The following is a 19,757-nucleotide window of genomic DNA, read 5'->3' on the forward strand; positions in this document are numbered from 1 at the left end:
TACCTTTCTGTTTACGGATCCGTGTGAGTGCTTGTTTTTCACAGGATGACTTGCAGTTTACATTGGTACCATTTTGGGGTATATATATGACTTTTTGATTACTTTTAACTCCTGATTTTAGAAGGCAAGATGAATGGAATATGGCTATTCTGACAATGACTTTTTTTTTTACAGTGCTAACCATTTTGGCATTTATTTTTGTAGTATGGAAGGGAGAAAACAATTATATGTAGTCTTTTACCCTTTAAAAAATTTTTTACTAAAAAATATTGTAAAACAGAACTTTTTTCAATAAAATCATTAAGGTGCCGCAGTCAGCAATCACTGCAGCATCTGAGAGGTTAAAGAACAAGCTGTGTGGAGTCAATAGCCTATTTAGCAAAGCAGTGATTAGATGAGGAAGTACTCATCTTGTCACTCGTTTTCTGGAGACACAGACCCCATCTGTGACAATTAGAGAGCAAGTATGCTTTCTGATTGATAAAGGGGGGGGGGGGGGGGCGGCGGGTGATAACATGGTCAAAAATCCACGCTACCCACAGAGATCTGTGAATGCTCCTTTCCCTGCTACCTCCTCTCCTATGCATAGCCTGAGATGAGAGCTGCAAGTTTAGTACATGCAGCTCTCACTTTAATCTGCTCTACCTCCAGGGCTAGAGCAGTGACTCCTGCTTTTAAAACAAGATTAAATTCGTGTCTCTAGCTCCAATCTAACCAGAGATAGAGCCTTTAGAATAACAGCCCCCACCCGCCCATCCAAAAAGGTGCTCGGGCTAATCGGTAAGGTCCTTCTCTCCAAGCACCATTTTGGCAAAACTTTCAGTTGGTTGAGACAAACTCAAAGACCAACTAGTAACCTGGACAAATATAAAAGGTAAATATAGTCAGTTCTCCAAATCAACTGTTAAAATCAGGTCTTAGGCTGCTCTGCAACAGGTTGTATTTTAAGTACTTCTGCAAATCCATCTCCAAACCAGCAGGTGATGTGAATGCTATCAAGACTAAAGTAAAAGAGACGATCCAGACACTGGTTTCTTCTGTAGACTGATCGAGGGTCAGCAGAGAGAACTTTAGTTATTGCATATTTTGCCTCTTCAAAAGACCGAAAAAAGCGGAATGATGGTTTTCCTAAGAGGGGGGGAAAAAAAAAAAAAAGTACAATTTTAATAACTTTACTGAGATATATTTGTATAAATTCATGCTAGAAAAACAGATGATGGATGCAGATTGCATAGTTTCTGAGCAATTCTAAAATTTCTGTAAGAGTGGTTTAACATACAGCGATTTTTGGAAAAATGCCATTGTAGGTTGAAGCACCACCTTACCCTGTGATTAAAGGGGTTTTGTCATTAGAAAAAAAAATTATTTTAAAAATCAATACTTACTTTTTCCTCCTTCGTCATTCTTTCTGCATCTTCTCCTCCTCTATCTTCGCCTGGCTCCTCCAGTCCCCTGGGTCACCCCACCTCCCGCCGATGGGATTCTTTTCTACCTGTTTTGGAGCGTTCATTCTAGGGAGGGAATGCTGGGCTATTGCCGAGACTGCGCATGCGCGCTGGCTTGCCACGAGTGTTCATATACTATTGTCACGAGACAGCACACATGCGCAGTCTCACAATGGCACAGCATAGCAGTTGACATTTCCTGGTAGGCAGTGAACGCAGCATCAGTAGTGACATAGTGTACAATGACCTGCAGGAAGGAGATTGACGGCTATGTACACTTCGTCACCAGATGAAGAAGAAACGGCCGACTGGAGGTGAGGTGACCCGGGGGAACTGCAAGAGCCAGGAGAAGATCAGCGGGGAGAAGACCAACGGAGAAGGAAAAGGTAACAATAGAATTTTTTTTTTTTTTTTAAAACAGAACCCCTTTAAGGAGGGCTCCTCGCTCATGCATATCATTGAGAGGGCTCTCTCCTCACAAGTGCTGCAACTAATAAAGTGTGAATTTCTCCAAAACGGCAGGAGAGGCACACAAACAAAATGCTGTGATCGGTGCCTATCCCTACCTTATACTGCCCTCCAAGAGGGAAGTATAAAAGTAGTGACAGATTCCCTTTAATTGTCTACTGATACCATGTATCTGCCAGAACAGCCAAAAGTTTGAGTGGTTTTTTTTAACTAGGTTTTTGTGTTTTAGGATGATATGACCCTGTGCAAGAATTATTTTCCCCATATACCTTACACTGACCCTCATGTGCTATATTTCTGTATTTTAGGGTGTGTTCCCATGGGGCAGAAATGTTGTGGAATGTATATCGTGCAAAATTCTGAAGCATTTTCGCATTAAAACCTGCATCACAATCCACACTTTAGGTGCGGATTGTGACCAAGAATCAGCTTTGTATCCGCAGCAGATTTCAGTTGCTACATCTTTCCTCCTCATCCCAGAATACATGGTGCTGTCAGCGCACAGCAGCCTGTTGTGAGCGCCGAGCCGCAGGTCAGGTGATTCCACTTCTGCATCACCTGACCCTGTTTTCGTCCCATGTGAATGTACCCCAAAAAGAAATCTGTCTCCAGAACAGACCCTTTAAGAAAAACAGTATCTATTGGATGCTCTACAGTAGGGATGTACAACGTGCAGGTTACATGCAGCCCACAGCCATCTGGAGGTGGAAATGCCTATTTATGTGTGGTTGCTCCCATGTACTGTAGTCTCCATGCCAGAGAGTAAGGCGAGCGCTCAGCTCAGGAGTTGGGGGTTCTTTGACTCCTGCTTTGCACTCCAAAAAGAAGCCTATGAGTTACATGTTGCTGTCCATATATGAGGTCTCGGCTTGGCTTGGAGCTGAGTTCTCGGAGCTCCTGGGCCACAGCGAGTTCATCCTGCCCACGTCCTCAAAAGCAACAGCTCCTCTCCCTGCTTGCGTATAAAGAGTAAGCGGTCAGTCAACATGCTGTGGGCACAGAGAGCTTAGTGCATCCGTCTCTTTAATTGGGAGCTCCGTTCCAGCTCAGGCCTGAGTCAAAACTTCAGTTTTTCCGGAAACACTGCAATGTTTCAGACTTAAACATACATGAGCCGAATGGGCATATCTGTGCCAAGTTCATGCTGCCCGTAGTTCAGGTAGTAGGAGCCTCGTGACAGGGTCGCTTCAAGTTTTATTGCTGCCCTTTAACAGGACAATGTGATCCTGAAAGCAAAAAGTTTGTGCATCCCTGTCCAAAAGGAAACTGCATCGGCGGAATGGTCATCTAGTGCTCAGATAACGAGAATGTGAATGAGCCCCAACCAACAGGAAGGGGAAAATCTTTCTATTTCTAATGACACCAATGAAAGATTCTTAAAACATACTCAGTGATTAGAAGGTCTCCAAATCAGAAATAAGGACCATCACACCCCTTCATTCTGGGACTAGGTGGGCACAGTTCACCACTAATGCCACCTTCTGACCTGTATTCCAGAACACTTGCATATTTGGGTCTGTGTGCCGCCCTTGGTAATTCCCGGACCCTCTGTAGCCTATGGGGTTATGCACGCTGCTGTTTTTTTCACGCCTAAAAACGCATCACAAGTCCTCTTCTTGTCCATATCACAGATGAGAATTAGGACATGCAAATCCATGGCAACATGCGGGCCCTCCGTATACAGGACAGCCCACGGACAAGTACCCATGCAGCGTCCAATGCGAGTGGCGCCTTCAATCCCTTAATGACACGGCCTATGTTGGCCATAAGGAAGCAATGGTTTTTTGGGGAGAGAATTTCATCTCTACTTTTCAAAAGCCCTAACTTTATTATTCCCTCAACATGGCCATACGAGCGCTTGCTTGTTTGTGTGGCCAACTGTAGTGTTCATTGGTATCATTTTTGGGTGGATATAATGTATTGTGAAATTTGTATTCAATTTGAGAAAGCACAAATTCTGCCACTGAATTTTTTTATAGCGTTAATCATACAGTATAAGGGCCCATTTACACGGCCATAGGTATTTTGTGTGCGCCGTAAAAATGCCTGAAGGGCAAAGAGCCTGGCGCATATACGCCGAGGCTGCAATGCCGTGGAGCCTGGGGAGACATTCCCCCTTCCCTCCCCGGGTCACCTCCTCTCTCCTCCCCTTTGGCAGTTTGCAATAAGAGGGGCCTGAGTGGAGCTAAGCTCCGGCCCCCTCCCCTTGTCCTCAGCTAGCAATGGGAAGAGGCGGCTCTTAGCTCCACCTAAGTCCTGCCCCCTCCTATTGGAAACAGTGGCAAGGGGCGGAGGGGAGAAGAGAAGGGGGAGGAAGTTTAGCAGCTAAACTCCCTCCCACCTCCGGTAGCTAGCAAAGGCTCCCTTAGGAATCCATGCAGCTGGCAGCAGCAGCGTGAAAGCGCCCAGACAATGCATCACAGGGGCAGCATATATCAGGCGGGCGTGAAAACCCAGCCGATATACGCCCGTGTGAATAAGCCCTAAATGACATGATACATTTTTTCTGCTGGGTCATTAGAATACCAAAATTATATATTTTTTGAAATTTTTTTTTTTGCATTGCTGCATTCAAAGTCCCATAAACTTTCTATTTTTCCATGGGCGGAGCTCCTTGAGGGCTTGTTTTTTCAGTATTTATTAGTACCATATTGGAGTACATATGGCTTTTTTAATTACCTTTATTGAGTTATTTTGGAAGGCGAAATGAACAGAGTAAGCATTTTGGCTCAGTTTTGTACAGTTTTTGCCATGCAGGACAAATGTATTGTACACGGCGTGGGATTATATATAAAAAAAAAATTTTAATATCAAGAGAAAAACACGTGCGAATAAGTGGGTTTTCTATTAGTATTTTTTTTCCCGTTCAATTTAACATTTTTTTTTTTATGTCCTTGTAGGGAACTTGAACCAAAAAGCTATGATCGCTATGATAATTCATTTCAGTGCTTCTGTACTGCAATGCATTACCGCTTACAATAGCGATCATGGGCCATAGCAGGCTTGGATGCCATTATCTAGCGTCCAACTGCCATGATGACCCATCGGCACTCTGCGATTATATTGCGGACTCCCTATCTGAATCCTTTACATGCCGTGATCAACACTGATCTCAGCATATAAGGAGTTAACAACGGGGATTGGTGTTCTCACCAATCCCTGCTGTTGCAGCGGGAGGCCGGCTGTCAGTCACGGCCAGCTCCCACTGCAGGATGGCGCTCGCTCATTTCTGAGCTTGCGCCATTCACGGTATGTAACTTTCTATCCTGTTGCGTTAAGTGCCACACTTTAATGCGCGCCCCCCATTATCTGTAGAAATGCATATGGTGTAGGACTCAATTATATAATTTCCTAATATTCTTCATATTGATCTGACATTTTCCTGTAGGAAAGCAAATTTGTTAAAACCGGTGGATACTATTACAGGAGAATCTTCGCATCATACCGAGTTCACACGATGGCTTGAACTGTCGCAGTTCTCTCTCTGAGTGAGGTGTAAATCTAACAGATAGACTAGGCACGGCTGAATCTGCCACCCATTTCGGGACAAAACTGTCACGGGAGCTGGGTCTGTCTTTGGTTTCATGGAAGCTTGCGGTCCCATCACAAGATAAGTCTTGGCTTTGTTTCCGTGTATTGATGTCCTCTAACGACTGCTTGGAAGAAATCCCCTGCAAGGAGCAAGTGTCTTCAACAAGAGATGGCTCATTAGTCTCCAAGACTACTTCTTGTTCCATGTTGTCTAATATTTCGCACCTTATGCCAGGTAGGTCCCATTTATCTGCTGATCTGTCATCTGTGTCCATGGAAGGTCCATCATCATCCTCGGCAGAATGATTTGCCTGCAACTCAGCATTGGAAACATCTTCACCGTCTTCCTGCATGTCTTGTAGATACGCCTTTGGAGAAACTGTAGGCTGTGGTGAATCATAGTCTGCAATGTAAGGCTTTATGTCAAGAACTGGCGTTCCTTGTATCATATCGATTCCAGACAAATGGACGGTGTCACCTGAGGAAAAGGATGCATAATCCATACATATCAGAAGAATGCAATATATAGATGTTCATTCTTAGGCCGGCTGCACACGGTCGGATTTGCATTGCGGAATCCACCGGAGCGGGCGTCCACCTCCAGGTTCCACAGCAACTACTTTCCATAGCATGCTATGGAAAAGCGCTTTTTCTTACACACCAGCGCAAATCAGTTGCAAGGTTCAGGTCACGGAGGAAAAAAAATCGTAGTATGCTCTATTTTTGAGCAGATTCCATGTGGATGGCTTCCATTGAAGTCAAAGGAAGCTGTCCAACCCGCGGCCCTTCCACAATTGACATTGCGGAAAGGTCGTGTATCCTGCATCATCCTCGATGGCACGGGAAAAACACACGTTTAAAGCGTGACGTGCGGAAAATCCGCCTACAGAAGAGGCGGCTGAAATGCAGGTACGCGCGGACCCCGGCCCGATACAGGGGCAGATTCCACTGCGGGATTCCGCATCAAGAAACCGACCCGGTCGTGTGCAGCCAGTCTTAGTTTCCCAGTACAGCCACTTTACATCAAGAGCTTCAGAGACCCACCTCAATATTCTCAATACAGAGGGTCCCCTACTTGGTTCCGCTCCAGGAACCTGTTCGCAAGTACATTTGTTCATATGTCCGAACAAATGGTTGTATGGAGGGGATCGCGGGTGGATCCCGCTCCATACAACGTCGGGTGCAGGCTGTTCTTACAGCGGGCACCTGGCGGGACCTGTTCCAACGAGCTGCGCCGCTCATCGGAACTGTTAACACTTTAAATGCCGCTGTTAGAATACACAGCGGTATTTAAAGCGTTAACAGTTCCGTCAAGCGGTGCGGCTCGTCGGAACTGCTGCCGCTAGGTGTCCGCTGTAAGAAACAGCCGACACCCGACGTTCAGGGGTCCCGTACAGTGTCCGGTGATAAGGTCGAGGGACGCTGTGCGGTTGCTAGGCAGCCAGGGGCTTGATAGGCGCTCTGCATAGGCAGCCCTAGGGCCTTTCAGAGGGCCCCCGCTGCCTAGCAACCGTACTGCATCCCGCGATCTGACCTGACAGGCTTGATAGAAGCCTGTCCGGACCCTGAACAGAATGATGTAAACGTTCGCAAGTAGGGGACTATCTGTACCCAGATACGGTTTAATGTCGTGAAACATGAATGCATTTTAAATAAATAAATAAAAAATTAACTAAATTTGCTTTCACATCTGGGAAAATGGCAGACAGCTGAGCGTAAGCCAAGCAAACCCCATTATAGTCATTATATTGGGGTCTGTTCGGTTCCATGATAAGAACTGTAATTGTACGCCCTGCAGCGTTAAGCGGTTAATGCCCAAGGGTCATTGATGCTCCCGTGCCAGGTCACATTCTGCATTCCTACTTTCAAAAAAGCACAACATAAATTATTCCAGTGACATATCTACATGAGGGCTTGTTTTTTGCGGAACGAGTTTTATTTGTCAATGCTACCATTTAGCATATAATACAGTGTATTGAAGGACTTTTAAAAAGTTTCTAAATGGCAAACCCCCACGACTGCCCCATTTGATGCAGAGGGAGGGGGAGTTACACGTGTTTACTTTGTGAGTCATACATAGTAATGCTTTAAAAAAAGTAAGCATATAGCCGTATGTATATCACGAAGTCCCACAGCCTGTTAGCCAAAGGCCAAAGTCATTACAGCGTGGACTGCATTTAGGTTAAGTTCACACAAAAAGGTAGCCTGAAAATATGTGTTACAAGAATGCAGAATGGATAGGGCAAGCTGCGGGTTTGAGAATAACGCCTAGAATCTGCTGCTTCTGAATAGATGGAGTGCAACAATGGAACATAAACAAACTGGATGCAGATACAGATTTAGTAAAGCTTAACTTGACAATTTGTTTAGAAAATCTTCTGTGTCTGCCTTTTTTTTGCCCTTGTAGTAGCTTTTCAACAGGTAAGTTGTGCTACGATATCAATAGTTTTACAACGGCTTGAAGGGGTATTTCCATCTCAGCAGGTTATCCAACCACTGAGTTTTCTACCAATCCCAGGATATCACCCCCAGCGCTTCCTGATGTTTTGACAGAGGTGGCAAAGTCGATAGAAGAAGAGTACAAAAGGGGCCCGGTCACCTTTCTAGAGCGATACACTATTACATGAAAAAGGTTGGGAATATAAATTTATAACAACTTTTGACACTTTCAATAAAGGGCTAAATTCTTCACGAGGATTTATCCGTGAATGGGAAGTAAGAGAAATCTATAGCACAGATAACACTCTGGCCTGGTGACCCCCTAACACTAATTAGGGACCATAAAGCCTTCACATCATTATCAGTGACTTTTCAAAGAGGTTTGTGTTTCCATTGTAGTATTCTTTCAAGTGCAAATTATTCACATCCATGTCTGTGCCTTGTCATAAGTATATATATATGCATGCCTCTTCGGAACCATTTCATTTAAGCCTGAGGAAGGACCCTGAGAGGTTTGAAAGCTCGCTGTAACATCATGTATTATTGTTAGTCATTAAAAAGGTCTCATATCTACAAGATTACGTGGTTTCTGCTGCTGGGAACAATCACATTTTACAATATTACAAGCTATAGTCACTGATTACATCAGGAGGGTCGGTGATCCAGGAATTATTCAAATTGCCAGATTGGAGTCGGGAAGGAATTTTTCCCCCTTAGATAGGGAAAATTGGCTTCTACCTCATTGGGATTTTTGCCTTCCTCTTGAGTCCAGATTGGCGGGGATGTCTTTTTTACTATGGACTGCCGGATATTGCCGAGTTCAAGCATTCAGCCATTTCTGGAGGTCTCATTTAACTGAATGGAGCTGTGGAGCGCAGTGCGGCCATCACTACCATAATTTCAATGATGGTGTTGGGGGTGAAATCCCGAGATGGGACAACCCTATTAAGATAGGAGAACTTGTCACAGATAATTATTGCAGTGAAGTTACACTTTAATACATCTGCACATGAGTGGTTTACCTGTATATTTCCTAGTTGCTCGTCTACTGATGTCTTTTACATACTTGCCCAAATATTGATAATGGCTCTATGTATTTGTACTTTGCTGATGTACTGATTCATATCAATAGATATTTGTAGATTTATTTGCATAGCACTTTATTATTATTTTTCAGATATTTTGGATATACTTTGTATTACATCAGCATACTTGTTTGCAACTGGGATTGCTGACATGGTCTAGTCTGCACTTGTACTTTATTATTATACTAATTGCTATATACTGCACAACTTTTTAGCACACTTTGGCTCCTTTAGTCTGCTTTTTTTATCCTATGGAATTGTACTTTAATCATGTTGTTTAATAAAACATTAAGATTTTATTTGATGAGATGGTTTGTGCTATGTTCTCTTTTCTGGGTGTAAGGCCTCCTGCCCATGGACAGATATTTGCTGCAGAATCTGTGGCGAGCGTCCGCACCGCGGATCCATGGCAAATGCCGCCCATAGCATGCTATGGGAAAATTAATTCTTCCTGAACACTCGCAGAAACCAATTGAGGTTTCCGCAAGCAGAGGAAAAATTACAACATGGTCCATTTTTCCACGGGTTCCGCGCAGACGGCATCCAGTCCGCGGCCCTTTCGCAATGACATTGCGAAAAGGTTTCATATTCTGCATCATTGCTAGGCGATGATGCGGGAAAAGAAGGAGTACAGTACCATACGCAATACCGGTGAAAACGAAAGTAAGCAGGCAAGTGCGGACGCCATTGCTGCCAGGGCCAGATTCCGCCTGCAGAAACCGGCTCTGCCGTGTAGGAGCCCTTATTTATTGTTTCTCCATAGCCCATTATATTTGATCCGATTTGTTTTGGTGTCATGTGATATCAAATCTTATCACCATATGAAGTGCAGGTCATTCAAATGACAGATTACAAAAGTATACAGTAAGTTAGCATTACCTTCTACCTTATCCAGTTTAGCCAGTGTAAGACCAATTGCATTGGGCCGATGGGGACTTCTTGTGGAGAACACTCCAGTCTTGGCTCCATCAAGTCTCGGCGGTTGGACTTTCGCCTTGCAACTTAAATGTCCATTCTTATGAAAAATGAACAAAATCCTAAGAAATGAAATAATATGTGAAATTATTGTCAGAAATAAGCGCATTCACATACCTGTGATGGGAAAACTAATAGAACAGCATATATGTTCATCTGCTCATTATTAACTTGGAGCATTGTTTATATTTGGACTATTTATTGCTGTTACAAATGCCCAATTTAGGCCGGTTTCACATCTGTGCTGGAAGCTCTGGTCGGAGGTTCCATCCCAGATCCACCACAAAATACCGGACCTTCTGTCTAAAAGCGGGGCAGCTGAGCAGAAACCGAGCGGACCCTATTATAGTCAATGGGGTCCATTGGGCACTGTTCAGTTCCATCATAATACGGAGTCGCTCAGCCAATGGATTCCCCTTTCCTGCTCCCCGAACAGAGCAGGAAACCGAGAAATCCCAACGCATATGTGAAAGAGCCTTAATTATTACTTAATAGCTATGGATATTTGACTAGGGCTTCTGGGTCTGTTATTGACAGTTTTGCTTCTCTTTTTGTCCTCTTTGTTATGTTTTTATGTGTAATGGTGGTAGACGATTTTGTATTTGATAGTAATGGAATGTGTATATTTTTTTTTAGTATTTTTGGCCATTTATTTCTTATGTTTTGTTGGTTGATATTATGTAGTATGAGTTTTTCTTGTAGACGTATATGCGTTATAAGGAGTGTTCATGACTGCGGCTACCCAATTGGTTACTTGGCTATATGATGGTGTTTGAAGCATCTATAGAACTCTGCCAGACAACAGACTATCATATTATATATAATACCAAGAGAAGAGCTGATTAAACACCGGCTTCCTTTCAATGCAAGCTCGGGATTCCTGCAATAACTCACCATACATGGGAAAATTGCTGCAGACCCATCAGTGAATGCTCGGGGTTATTGAAAACCTTTTTGCTGATTCTTAAAGAGCCACGTGACAAACTGCAAATAGAAGGCTGCCTGGGGGTGCCATTCTTTCTAGTAAAACAGGATTCAATGTATCCAATGGGCTGGGTTACCACCTGACCTGGAAAAGAGAAAAGGAAAACATGAACCAATCTAAAAGTCAGGTTGTTGGAGGTCAAGATGACAGTGAGCAGATCGGTGCAGAGCAATCAGAATGCTCCTCTGGGCCCCGGATGAGTCTACAAAGTAACATGGCGGAAGTAGAAGTGCTCCACATTGGAGGCAGGCAGAGAGAAACCTTTAGGACGGTTTCACACTTGCGCCAGGGGTTCCGCTTTCCTGCTCCATTCAGGAAGCAGGAGAGGGAAATCCCTGCCGCCAAAGGAGTCCGTGTCGGGATGGAACCGAACAGCGCCGCATGCATCGCATTGACTACAATGTGGTCCGTTTGCTTCCACTCAGCTTCCTGACTTTCAGATGGAAGAAAAAGTGCTGTTTGCAGCACCTTTTCTTCCAGTATTTTAAGCTAGATCTGCACCAAAACCTCCGACCTGAGGTCTCAACGCGGATGTGAAACCAGCCAAACTTTGTACTAAATGTAAGCATGTTCATTTTTAACAAGAAGCGGGCATAACTAAAGCCTCATGTCCACGGGGAAAATCAGGCCTGCTATGGATTCTCCATGGAGAATCCGTAGCGGGTCCCTCCTGCCCCGCGGACATGAAGCCTAAAAAAATAAGAATAAACTCACCTGCAGCGGTCCGTGCGTGTCTTCCTTCCGTCACGGCCGGATCTTCTTTCTTCGGCCCGGCGGATGTGCTCTGCACGTCGGCAGCGTGCCGCACGCATGCACCGGGCACATCTGCCGGGCCAAAGAAAGAAGTTTCCGGCCGCGAAGGAAGATCTGCATCGCCCGGAGCAGGTGAGTTTAATTCAGGCGCGGGTCTCCTGCGGATCCGGACGGCTTCCGTAGGCTTCAATAGAAGCCTGCAGGAGCTGTCCCCGTGGTAGACCCGCACCTAAATGGAGCATGTCCGGATTTTTTCCTGCACACGGGACCCGCACCTGAAGGGAAAAATGACATCCGCAGGTGTTTAACTACCTGCGGTTGTCTAATGCATCCTTATGGGGCGCGGATCCGCGTGCAGGAAAAACGCTGCGGATTTAAAATCCAAATTTGCCCGTGGACATGAGGCCTTTGGCCGTCTGCACTCGGGCGGATCAGATTCCGCTGTGCCCAGCTGGTGGTCGTGTGGAAGTCCTTTTGTTGTACTGCGGATTTTTTTTGAAAGCCACCTGCAGACGGCCAGGTCGGATCCCGCTGCGAGAATTCTCAGGTGGGATGCGGTCCCGTGCCCCTGCAGAGGCCTGCGGCTCACCCGCTCTTGGCATTTTCATTTCTCTGCTATACGCCGGCTGCCATGAGCCGGCTCCACATGACAGAGCGGAGCCGGCCCGTCACTACTGACGTTTCTGTGCGGGCCTCTGCAAGACCAGCACAGAAATAGAACATGTTGCAATGTGTTTTCTGCGTGTGATTTCACGTGGACAAATCGCGGCCGTCTGCCTAGGATTGCGTTTTCTAATGCAATCCTATGGCAGCGGCCACGGGCAGAGATTCTGCGGGAAATCCCGCCGCGGAATTTCCACCTCTATGCAGGGGGCCTAAATCACTGCTTTTCCAGCGCCATCGCCTACCGATGACATGGAATCTGCAACCTTTCCGCAATGTCATTGCGGAAGGGCCGCAGATCAGACAGCTTTCATTGACTTCAATGGAAGCCATCCGTGCGGAGTGCACATAGAATTGCAGTATGCTGCGATTTCTTCTCTGTGAGCAAAGGAAAATAAAAATCACAATCGAACAATACTGATCTAGCAGACGGCGTTCGTGTCCCTTGCGCTGGCCTGCGGCACTGCTACAAGCTGCCATGCCCTCCTTTACGCCGACTCTGCAGTTCTTTCTGGTGGCGGGGTATTCAAACAAGCTAATGCTCTGATTAGTGAATCGAGCACCACGTCAGCCAATGAAAACCAGTGCTGGATTAACCAATCACAGCCATTCAATGGCCATTCAGAGCATTAGCTCGCTGGAGGTGGGGTACTCAATCCCGCTACCAGGAAGAACTGCTGTTGGCGTGAAGGAGGACACAGCAGCCTGCAGCAACGACAGAGACTAGTGCGAGGAACCCGAACGCCAGCTGCTAGGTGAGTATTATAAGACACTTCGCCTCTTTTGACACAAAAATTAATATAAGACAGTGTCTTATTTTTGTGACAACACGGTAGGTGGCCATAAATATTAGAACTTCTGTAAAGCCTGGTCGACCCGCCAAGGTCTGTGGTCCAGGGAAAATAGAAATTGGCAGCCATACATTTTTTCCTGCTCGACTCAATACAAGTTGCCATATCCATGTGGTCACCCAACAGTCAAGGGATGTCCTAAGCTCAGCACATCGGTGCAAATACACGGCTGTCTCTGGAACACACGCATGTGAGATAAGGAAAGTACGTCACTGGCGTATACAATGACACTTAGGGCTCTTTTACACACAACTACTTGTTGCCCGACAAGTTGTCCCAGTGATAAAAGCACAGGAAGGAGCATCGTAAGTGAATGGAGCAGGAGCGGACCGGAGATGGTTGCCACCCGCCTCCATTCACAGTAAACAGGCAGTCGTTCATAAGTGATTCACTGCCTGTTTACACGGCCGATCCGCCGTTCAGTTTTCTGCATGCATAAACTGAACGAGAAGCGAACATATTCTCGTTTAGTCGGGCCGCGCATTTACATTAAATGATAGTTTCGTTGATTCCCGCTGGGTGGCGGGAATCTAAACGATTTATCGGGTCACGTATAAGGGCTCATATCGGGGTCTGTCGGATTAACACCCCTAATCTTGCCATCAAATGTTACAGTAACCTAACTGAAGTAGCCTGCGACAGCGCTCACATCTGTGCTGTGGCCTCCGTCGCGCCTTCCATAAGAAGTGGCGGACGCAACAGTGCCGACGAACACCGCTACAGAAACCCAACTCACTGTTCCGCTGGCTTCCATTATGTTATGACTGTGACAAAGGCCCAGAGGTCTTCTAACGCCGTCTACATACATTTGTCCGCCATTGACTAGATCGTGTAAAAGGTTAACGACCAGCCGACAAGTAGCGCACTCTCGTTCGTCAGCAGATGGAACGTTAAAACGCTCACCGGTTGTCTGCATGTCTTCCCATATGAACATGGAGATGCCCGGCTGTCCTATGGGCATGAACGATTGTACCAGCGATACCCAAGCGGATACTCAGCTCATGTAGAAAATCAAAGGAGCGCCAATTCACAAGGATGCCAATTGGTGCTCATTACATCGGGCAGCAAATTCAGCCAGTGTCGAATAACGCCTTCAGAGTCCGCAGCAAACCAGCCCATAGCATGCTATAGCAAAACGTGATTTCCTGCCATGATTTTCCACACTCGGGTGAGAAATCGCAGCATGCTGCAATGTTGTGCAGGATACACACGGCTGGCTTCCATTAAAGTTAATGGAAGCCGTCCGTCCCGCAGGACTTCCGCAATGAGCACTGTGAAAGTATCACGGGATAAGCATCATTGCAAAGCCCCGGCACCTACTGCGCATGCGCGACAGAGTGATGGTGGGCACATCTGCAGCTCCCAGAGAAGACGCTGGACAGGTATGCTAGGGTCACCGGCCAGGTTGAACGCAGCTTGGGAATCCTGCATGTGGGGTGCGACCCACCCGTGTGCGGGAGGGCTTAGGCCTCATGTCCACGGCACACGCGGATTTCCGCAGCGGATGCACTGCAGGTCACCGTAAATTCCCCCCCCCCCCCCCCCCCTTGCGGAAGATCGCGGATGCACTGCGGATCATGCGCACAGAAAAAAATCTGCAACCCACCTCCCAGCCTTTCCCCCACCTCCTCAATTACTTATAACCAGCAGATCCGCAAATGTATTTACGGATCCGCGACTCCCATAGACTTCAATGAAGCCAGATCCGCGATAAAAATAGAGCAGGCTGCGATTTTAGATCCGCGCGGATAGTAAATAAATACCAGAACATCAAATCCACGGACGGCTTCCATAGAAGTCATCTGATCCGCGGCACACCCACAGCGGACGGGCGGCGGATTCACAGGAAAGCAGGAATTTTTATTAAAAAAATTGCGCTGCGCATGCGCCGGGCACGTAGGCCGGTGCTGACACACATCTGCCGTGCTGAAGAAAGAAGATCCGGCCGGCACGGAAGAGACCCGCGCTGGATCTGGAGAGGTAAGAAAATGTATTATCCGGTCCATATCCGCGGGCGGATTCAGCAGATGAAGTGCGGATGCCCCATGCTATATGGAAGCTATCGGCGCATGAAACAGGGTTTTTTTTAAAAACACTATTCAACCTCCACACAATTGCGCGCGATTTTGAGTGGGGGGGGGGGGGAGCTGGATGACAAGTCCCACCCCATCTTGCTCAGACACAGAAAAACTACGAGAATCTCGCTAGTCAAACGAAACTATTGAAACCAACCATTTCATTACATTTTCATGGCCGCAAAACGCAACAAAAACACGTCCATGTGTTTACGCGCTAAAGAGAAGTCCTATGTAAGTCATTATCCGGCAGCCCCAACCCCAATATACAAACAGGCATACTAAGTGCCTGCAGACCTATAAATCATATGAATGCCTATTAATGTGATATATAAGAAGGACACATAAACGTGCTGCACGCCACTACTTCTACAGCGCCGCAGCAGGCCCATCCACGCCCATACTAAAGATGGCTGCGGCTGCCCACCAGTCACGTGTTAGAATATTCGGTTTCTGATTGGTTACCTGTCTCAAGCGAACAAATCTCGCTCTGTGGCTGCGCCTTCTGCTTGTTTTCTGTCACGTCCATCTTGTGGCCTCCGCTCTGGGATTCCTGAGGGAAGCGTCTGCCCCAGAAACGGAGCCGCCGCAGCGTTATGTCACCGATGGGTACAGGGTGCGTGGTGCTTATAGCACAGCGTGTACCACGGGCGGTCACGTGACAAGCCGTGCCCCGCCCTCCATCAGTGACTACGTCATGTTCTTAGTCAGCGGGCTGAATGCGGGTTGTTACCCCAAATAACTGCCCCCCGCTAATGTTCTCATAATGGTCTGCTAGCCACAAGTCCCCTATAACAGTGTGTCAGCCACAGATGCCCCTCTAACATTGTGCACAAATGTCCCTAAAATCGCGTGCCCGTCATAATAAAGTGTTCGCCACACGTGCCCGCATGATGGCGTATTTACACGGGCGATAATCACGCATGAGTCCAGTCAGAGAGCAATACCAACGGAACTCACCCGTGAAAATAAGGCCCAATATCCACGGGCGGGTTTGATTTGCGTAATCCGTGTGGAAGATCCGCACATTAAGGCGCCATTAGTGATACACAGGCGTCCGAAAATGTAATAAAGCACGCGGATCTGATTTGCGGACCTTTTGGTCCAGAGAAACATCGCAGCGTGCTCCATTTCACTGCGGATCCCGCATGGATGGCTTCCATTGAGGTCAATGGAAGCCGTCCGATCCGCGGTCCGCCCACGGGAAAGCAGGAGTTCCCAAAAAAATCACTGCGCTGGCGTGCCGACCGGCACTTCCGCAAACAAGGACAGCATGCAGAAGACCCGGACAGGCAGCGCAGTGGCCGCAGGCAGGGTCGGACTCCGCTGGGGGCTCCCGCCTGCGTGGACATGACGTCTCAGGCCGACGTTTGTTTGTTCCGTTTTTAGCGGATCCGTTAAAACTTTTTAGAGAAAGGATGGTAAAAAGCAAACGGAAAACTTTAACATTTTTACCCCGATCTGTTTAACGCTTCCGTGAAAAACGGATGCTTCTTCTTTCTGTTCTTATCCGTTTTGCTGTCAGCTTTTAATGGATCCGTTAAAATGTCGATATTTTTTTAGTCCGCCTTTTCTCTTGGGACCCCCGATCTCACGCAGCCAAAACAAGACAAACAGTGTGCTGACGGGATGCCTTCCTCTATACATAGACTGCAACGGTAAAAAAAAAAATGCATCCGTCTGACTTCCGTTTTTTGGGCAAAAAAAAAATTCTGCAGCCTGCGCTATTTCATCTGTAGAAAAAAAAACGGACAACTGGTGCATTGGGCGTAGATGGAGCCATACTGAGCGTAACTGAAGCCGATACTTCTCAATAGGGGGAAAAACGGACACGATGCTTTCGGATTTTCTCCTCCCATGATGGAAGAGACAAACAGAAAGGAAAGACGCAGCTGTGAACATAGCCAGCACGTTGATTTCAATGGGTTAAGTGTGCTTTCACACAGGCAAAAAAAATTGCGCGGGTTTTGTGTAATGCGAGACGCACAACACCTGCGCAAAAATACAACCGGTTATTCGCAATGAGTGGATTCGCTGGGCGATTTTTCTCTTGCAGTGATGCTGTGAGACGTAAAAATCGCATCATGTTCTGCTTCCGTGTCTGGCTCGCACGATAATAGCACGTGTGGTCCTTCGCACCATCGCGCAGCACACGGACAGTGTACCTACGTGCTGTGTGATGCGAGTCGCGCTCAAGAATGTCGAGTGCGACTTGCTGTGGCTGGTGTGAATGCATCCTTATGCACATTTCGCTCATAGCTTGAAAAATCGCTGCATGTCCTATTTTTTGGGTGATTCCTCGAAAGAAATCACCCATTATTTCCTATGGGATCTTTTAAAAAAATCACATCGCACTCACAGGCCGCGCGATTTGTCATTGAAACTATTGACGGCACACCCAGGATCAGAATTTTGACCACCATTGCTCAACACCGCAGGGAGGGTGGCTTTGGGCAAAAAAGGGGCATCCCTAGCCTTGGGAGAAGTATAAGGGTTAATGCCCATGGATGGATTCCTGCCATGTTTCCCGGAGCAGAATTCCGCATCTATTAGGTTTTATTGAACCTAATCGCTTTCCTGCTGTCCTATGCCCACTTGCAGAATGCTGCGGGAATAAAATCGCGGCATATTTTATCTCACCACGGATATCCGCAGCAGGAGATCTCAATATAGTATTAATGGAGGCTGCGAAAATCCGCAATCACTCGTGGGCGTATCGCGTTTTTAAATGCTGTATTTCTGCAGTGGAATCCATCGGCATGAGCCCTAAAGGAGGGGAATGATATAGGTCCAGAGGCAGGAGGGGCTATGCAATGTTCCTTCCATCTGTCACTAACCTCAGCTATTCTACATGGATGGTGGGATGAGCCAAAGGACACTCAGGCCTGGACCCAAAGGAATGTGGGCCATCACCCTCAGGCACTCTGAGACATATGAGTGATTTTTTGCTGCAGTGCTTGCAGAAGGACCGTTACATAGCCCACTTCAAAATATCAGATTATTACTGGGTGGCCACCTTCCTTGATCTCCGCTACAAGGCCAAAATAACAAATCTCATTCCGGCAGCAGAGAGGGACCTCAAAATGCAGTGCCATCAGGACAGACTGTTAAATAGCTTGAACATTCCATTTCTCCATGGTTGCAGGTGTGCTTCCGCAATGGATCGCAGCTCTGTGGCTCATGGTGGATGATCAGGAAGCTGGCGCTGCAGCAGCACCGCCTCTGGCAGGGGCAGTCTAACAGAGGTGTGGAATAGTTTTTTTTTCAGCCTGCAGCAAAAGCATTGGGTAAGACTGACAGTCAGAGGCGTTGGCCCCTTTGACTTTTGGGTATCTCAGCTGGACGAGTGGCCAGAGCTTGCACAACATGCTTTCGAGGTGTTTCCCTGCTGCTGTGCTGCCAGTGTGCTGTCAGAAAGGGTGTTCAGCACACCCATGTTTGTAACAATGAACAAGACGAAGATTTCTGCACCCTCATGGCGGATTCCACTGATTAGTTAGCACGCTGGCAATTTTTAGTCGCATATCACGGAGCATAAATATGTATCAAAGACCACACGGTGCCCTCAAGGTGTTGGTGATGCTGCTGTTCTCCTGCTTTCACCATATTTCCTCCTCCTACTTCCCACCCAAATGGAAATTATGTCATTATGGAAATATGGTGCTACAGCTCTCATGGTTCCTCTCGGCACAGTCAGCCTTCAAGGTCCTGTAGCTGCTGCTGGTAGTGATGGAACTCTTGCTGCTCTCCTTCTGATTCCACCATGTTTTCTCCTCCTCCCAAAACTAACATTTTCTAAAGCACAAGAAACATCTGTATAGCTACAGCTTGTCCTTGGAGCAGGCCCGCGCTCGGCTGTTCTGTTCACCTGGTGGAATTTGTCGTTTGCAAACTTTATGACATTGCTTTTAAAACAACTGAAGAAACCTTGGATTCCTGCTATTTAACCCTTTACACGCCGCAGTCAGTGTGACCGCAGTATGTAAAATGCTAATGGAGAGGGCTCCCTCTGTCACCCATCAGACCCCCATGATATGATCGCAGGGCCCCGATAGGTTGCTATGGCACCCAGAAAAAAGTTTGTATATTATTTAAGCTGCACATTTCATACCAGGAAGAAAAAATACAGAAAACATGGTGAAAATAGCTAATACTACTGAAGTATAGTAGTGTATTAGAAAAAAAGCTAAAGATGCTAATCAACTCACCTAGTGAGAAAAAAAAAAATATTTTTAAAAAATTGTAAAAAAGTCAAAACCCTACCTTTCTCCCTTTACTATGTGAAAATAGTTTAAAAAAATCACATATGTGGTATCGATGCGTTCATAATGACCCAGAGTAAAAAGATAGTACATTATCTAACCCATACAGTGCACGCCATTAAACAAAAAATACAAAAAACATGGCAACAATAGCTAATTTTGCCTATCTCGCTTTACAAAAAGCGGAATACAAAAGTGATCAAAATGTTGCATGGATCAACAAAT

General features: G+C 46.5%; 1 protein-coding gene across 1 annotated transcript; it reads right to left on the reverse strand.

Moving 5' to 3' along the window:
- Nucleotides 1-500: 500 nt before the first annotated feature.
- TRMO (tRNA methyltransferase O) lies at nucleotides 501-15,923 on the reverse strand. Its single transcript, XM_066604406.1, has 5 exons — nucleotides 15,736-15,923; nucleotides 10,838-11,012; nucleotides 9,848-10,005; nucleotides 5,359-5,922; nucleotides 501-1,128 (listed from the first exon to the last, which is right to left on the reverse strand). Exons 1-5 carry the CDS (start codon nucleotides 15,797-15,799, stop codon nucleotides 911-913), a joined length of 1,179 nt encoding a protein of 392 aa, XP_066460503.1. The 5' UTR covers nucleotides 15,800-15,923; the 3' UTR covers nucleotides 501-910.
- Nucleotides 15,924-19,757: the final 3,834 nt, after the last annotated feature.

Source organism: Eleutherodactylus coqui, chromosome 5 (assembly GCF_035609145.1).
Source record: "Eleutherodactylus coqui strain aEleCoq1 chromosome 5, aEleCoq1.hap1, whole genome shotgun sequence".
In the NCBI taxonomy this organism is placed as follows: Eukaryota; Metazoa; Chordata; class Amphibia; order Anura; family Eleutherodactylidae; genus Eleutherodactylus; species Eleutherodactylus coqui.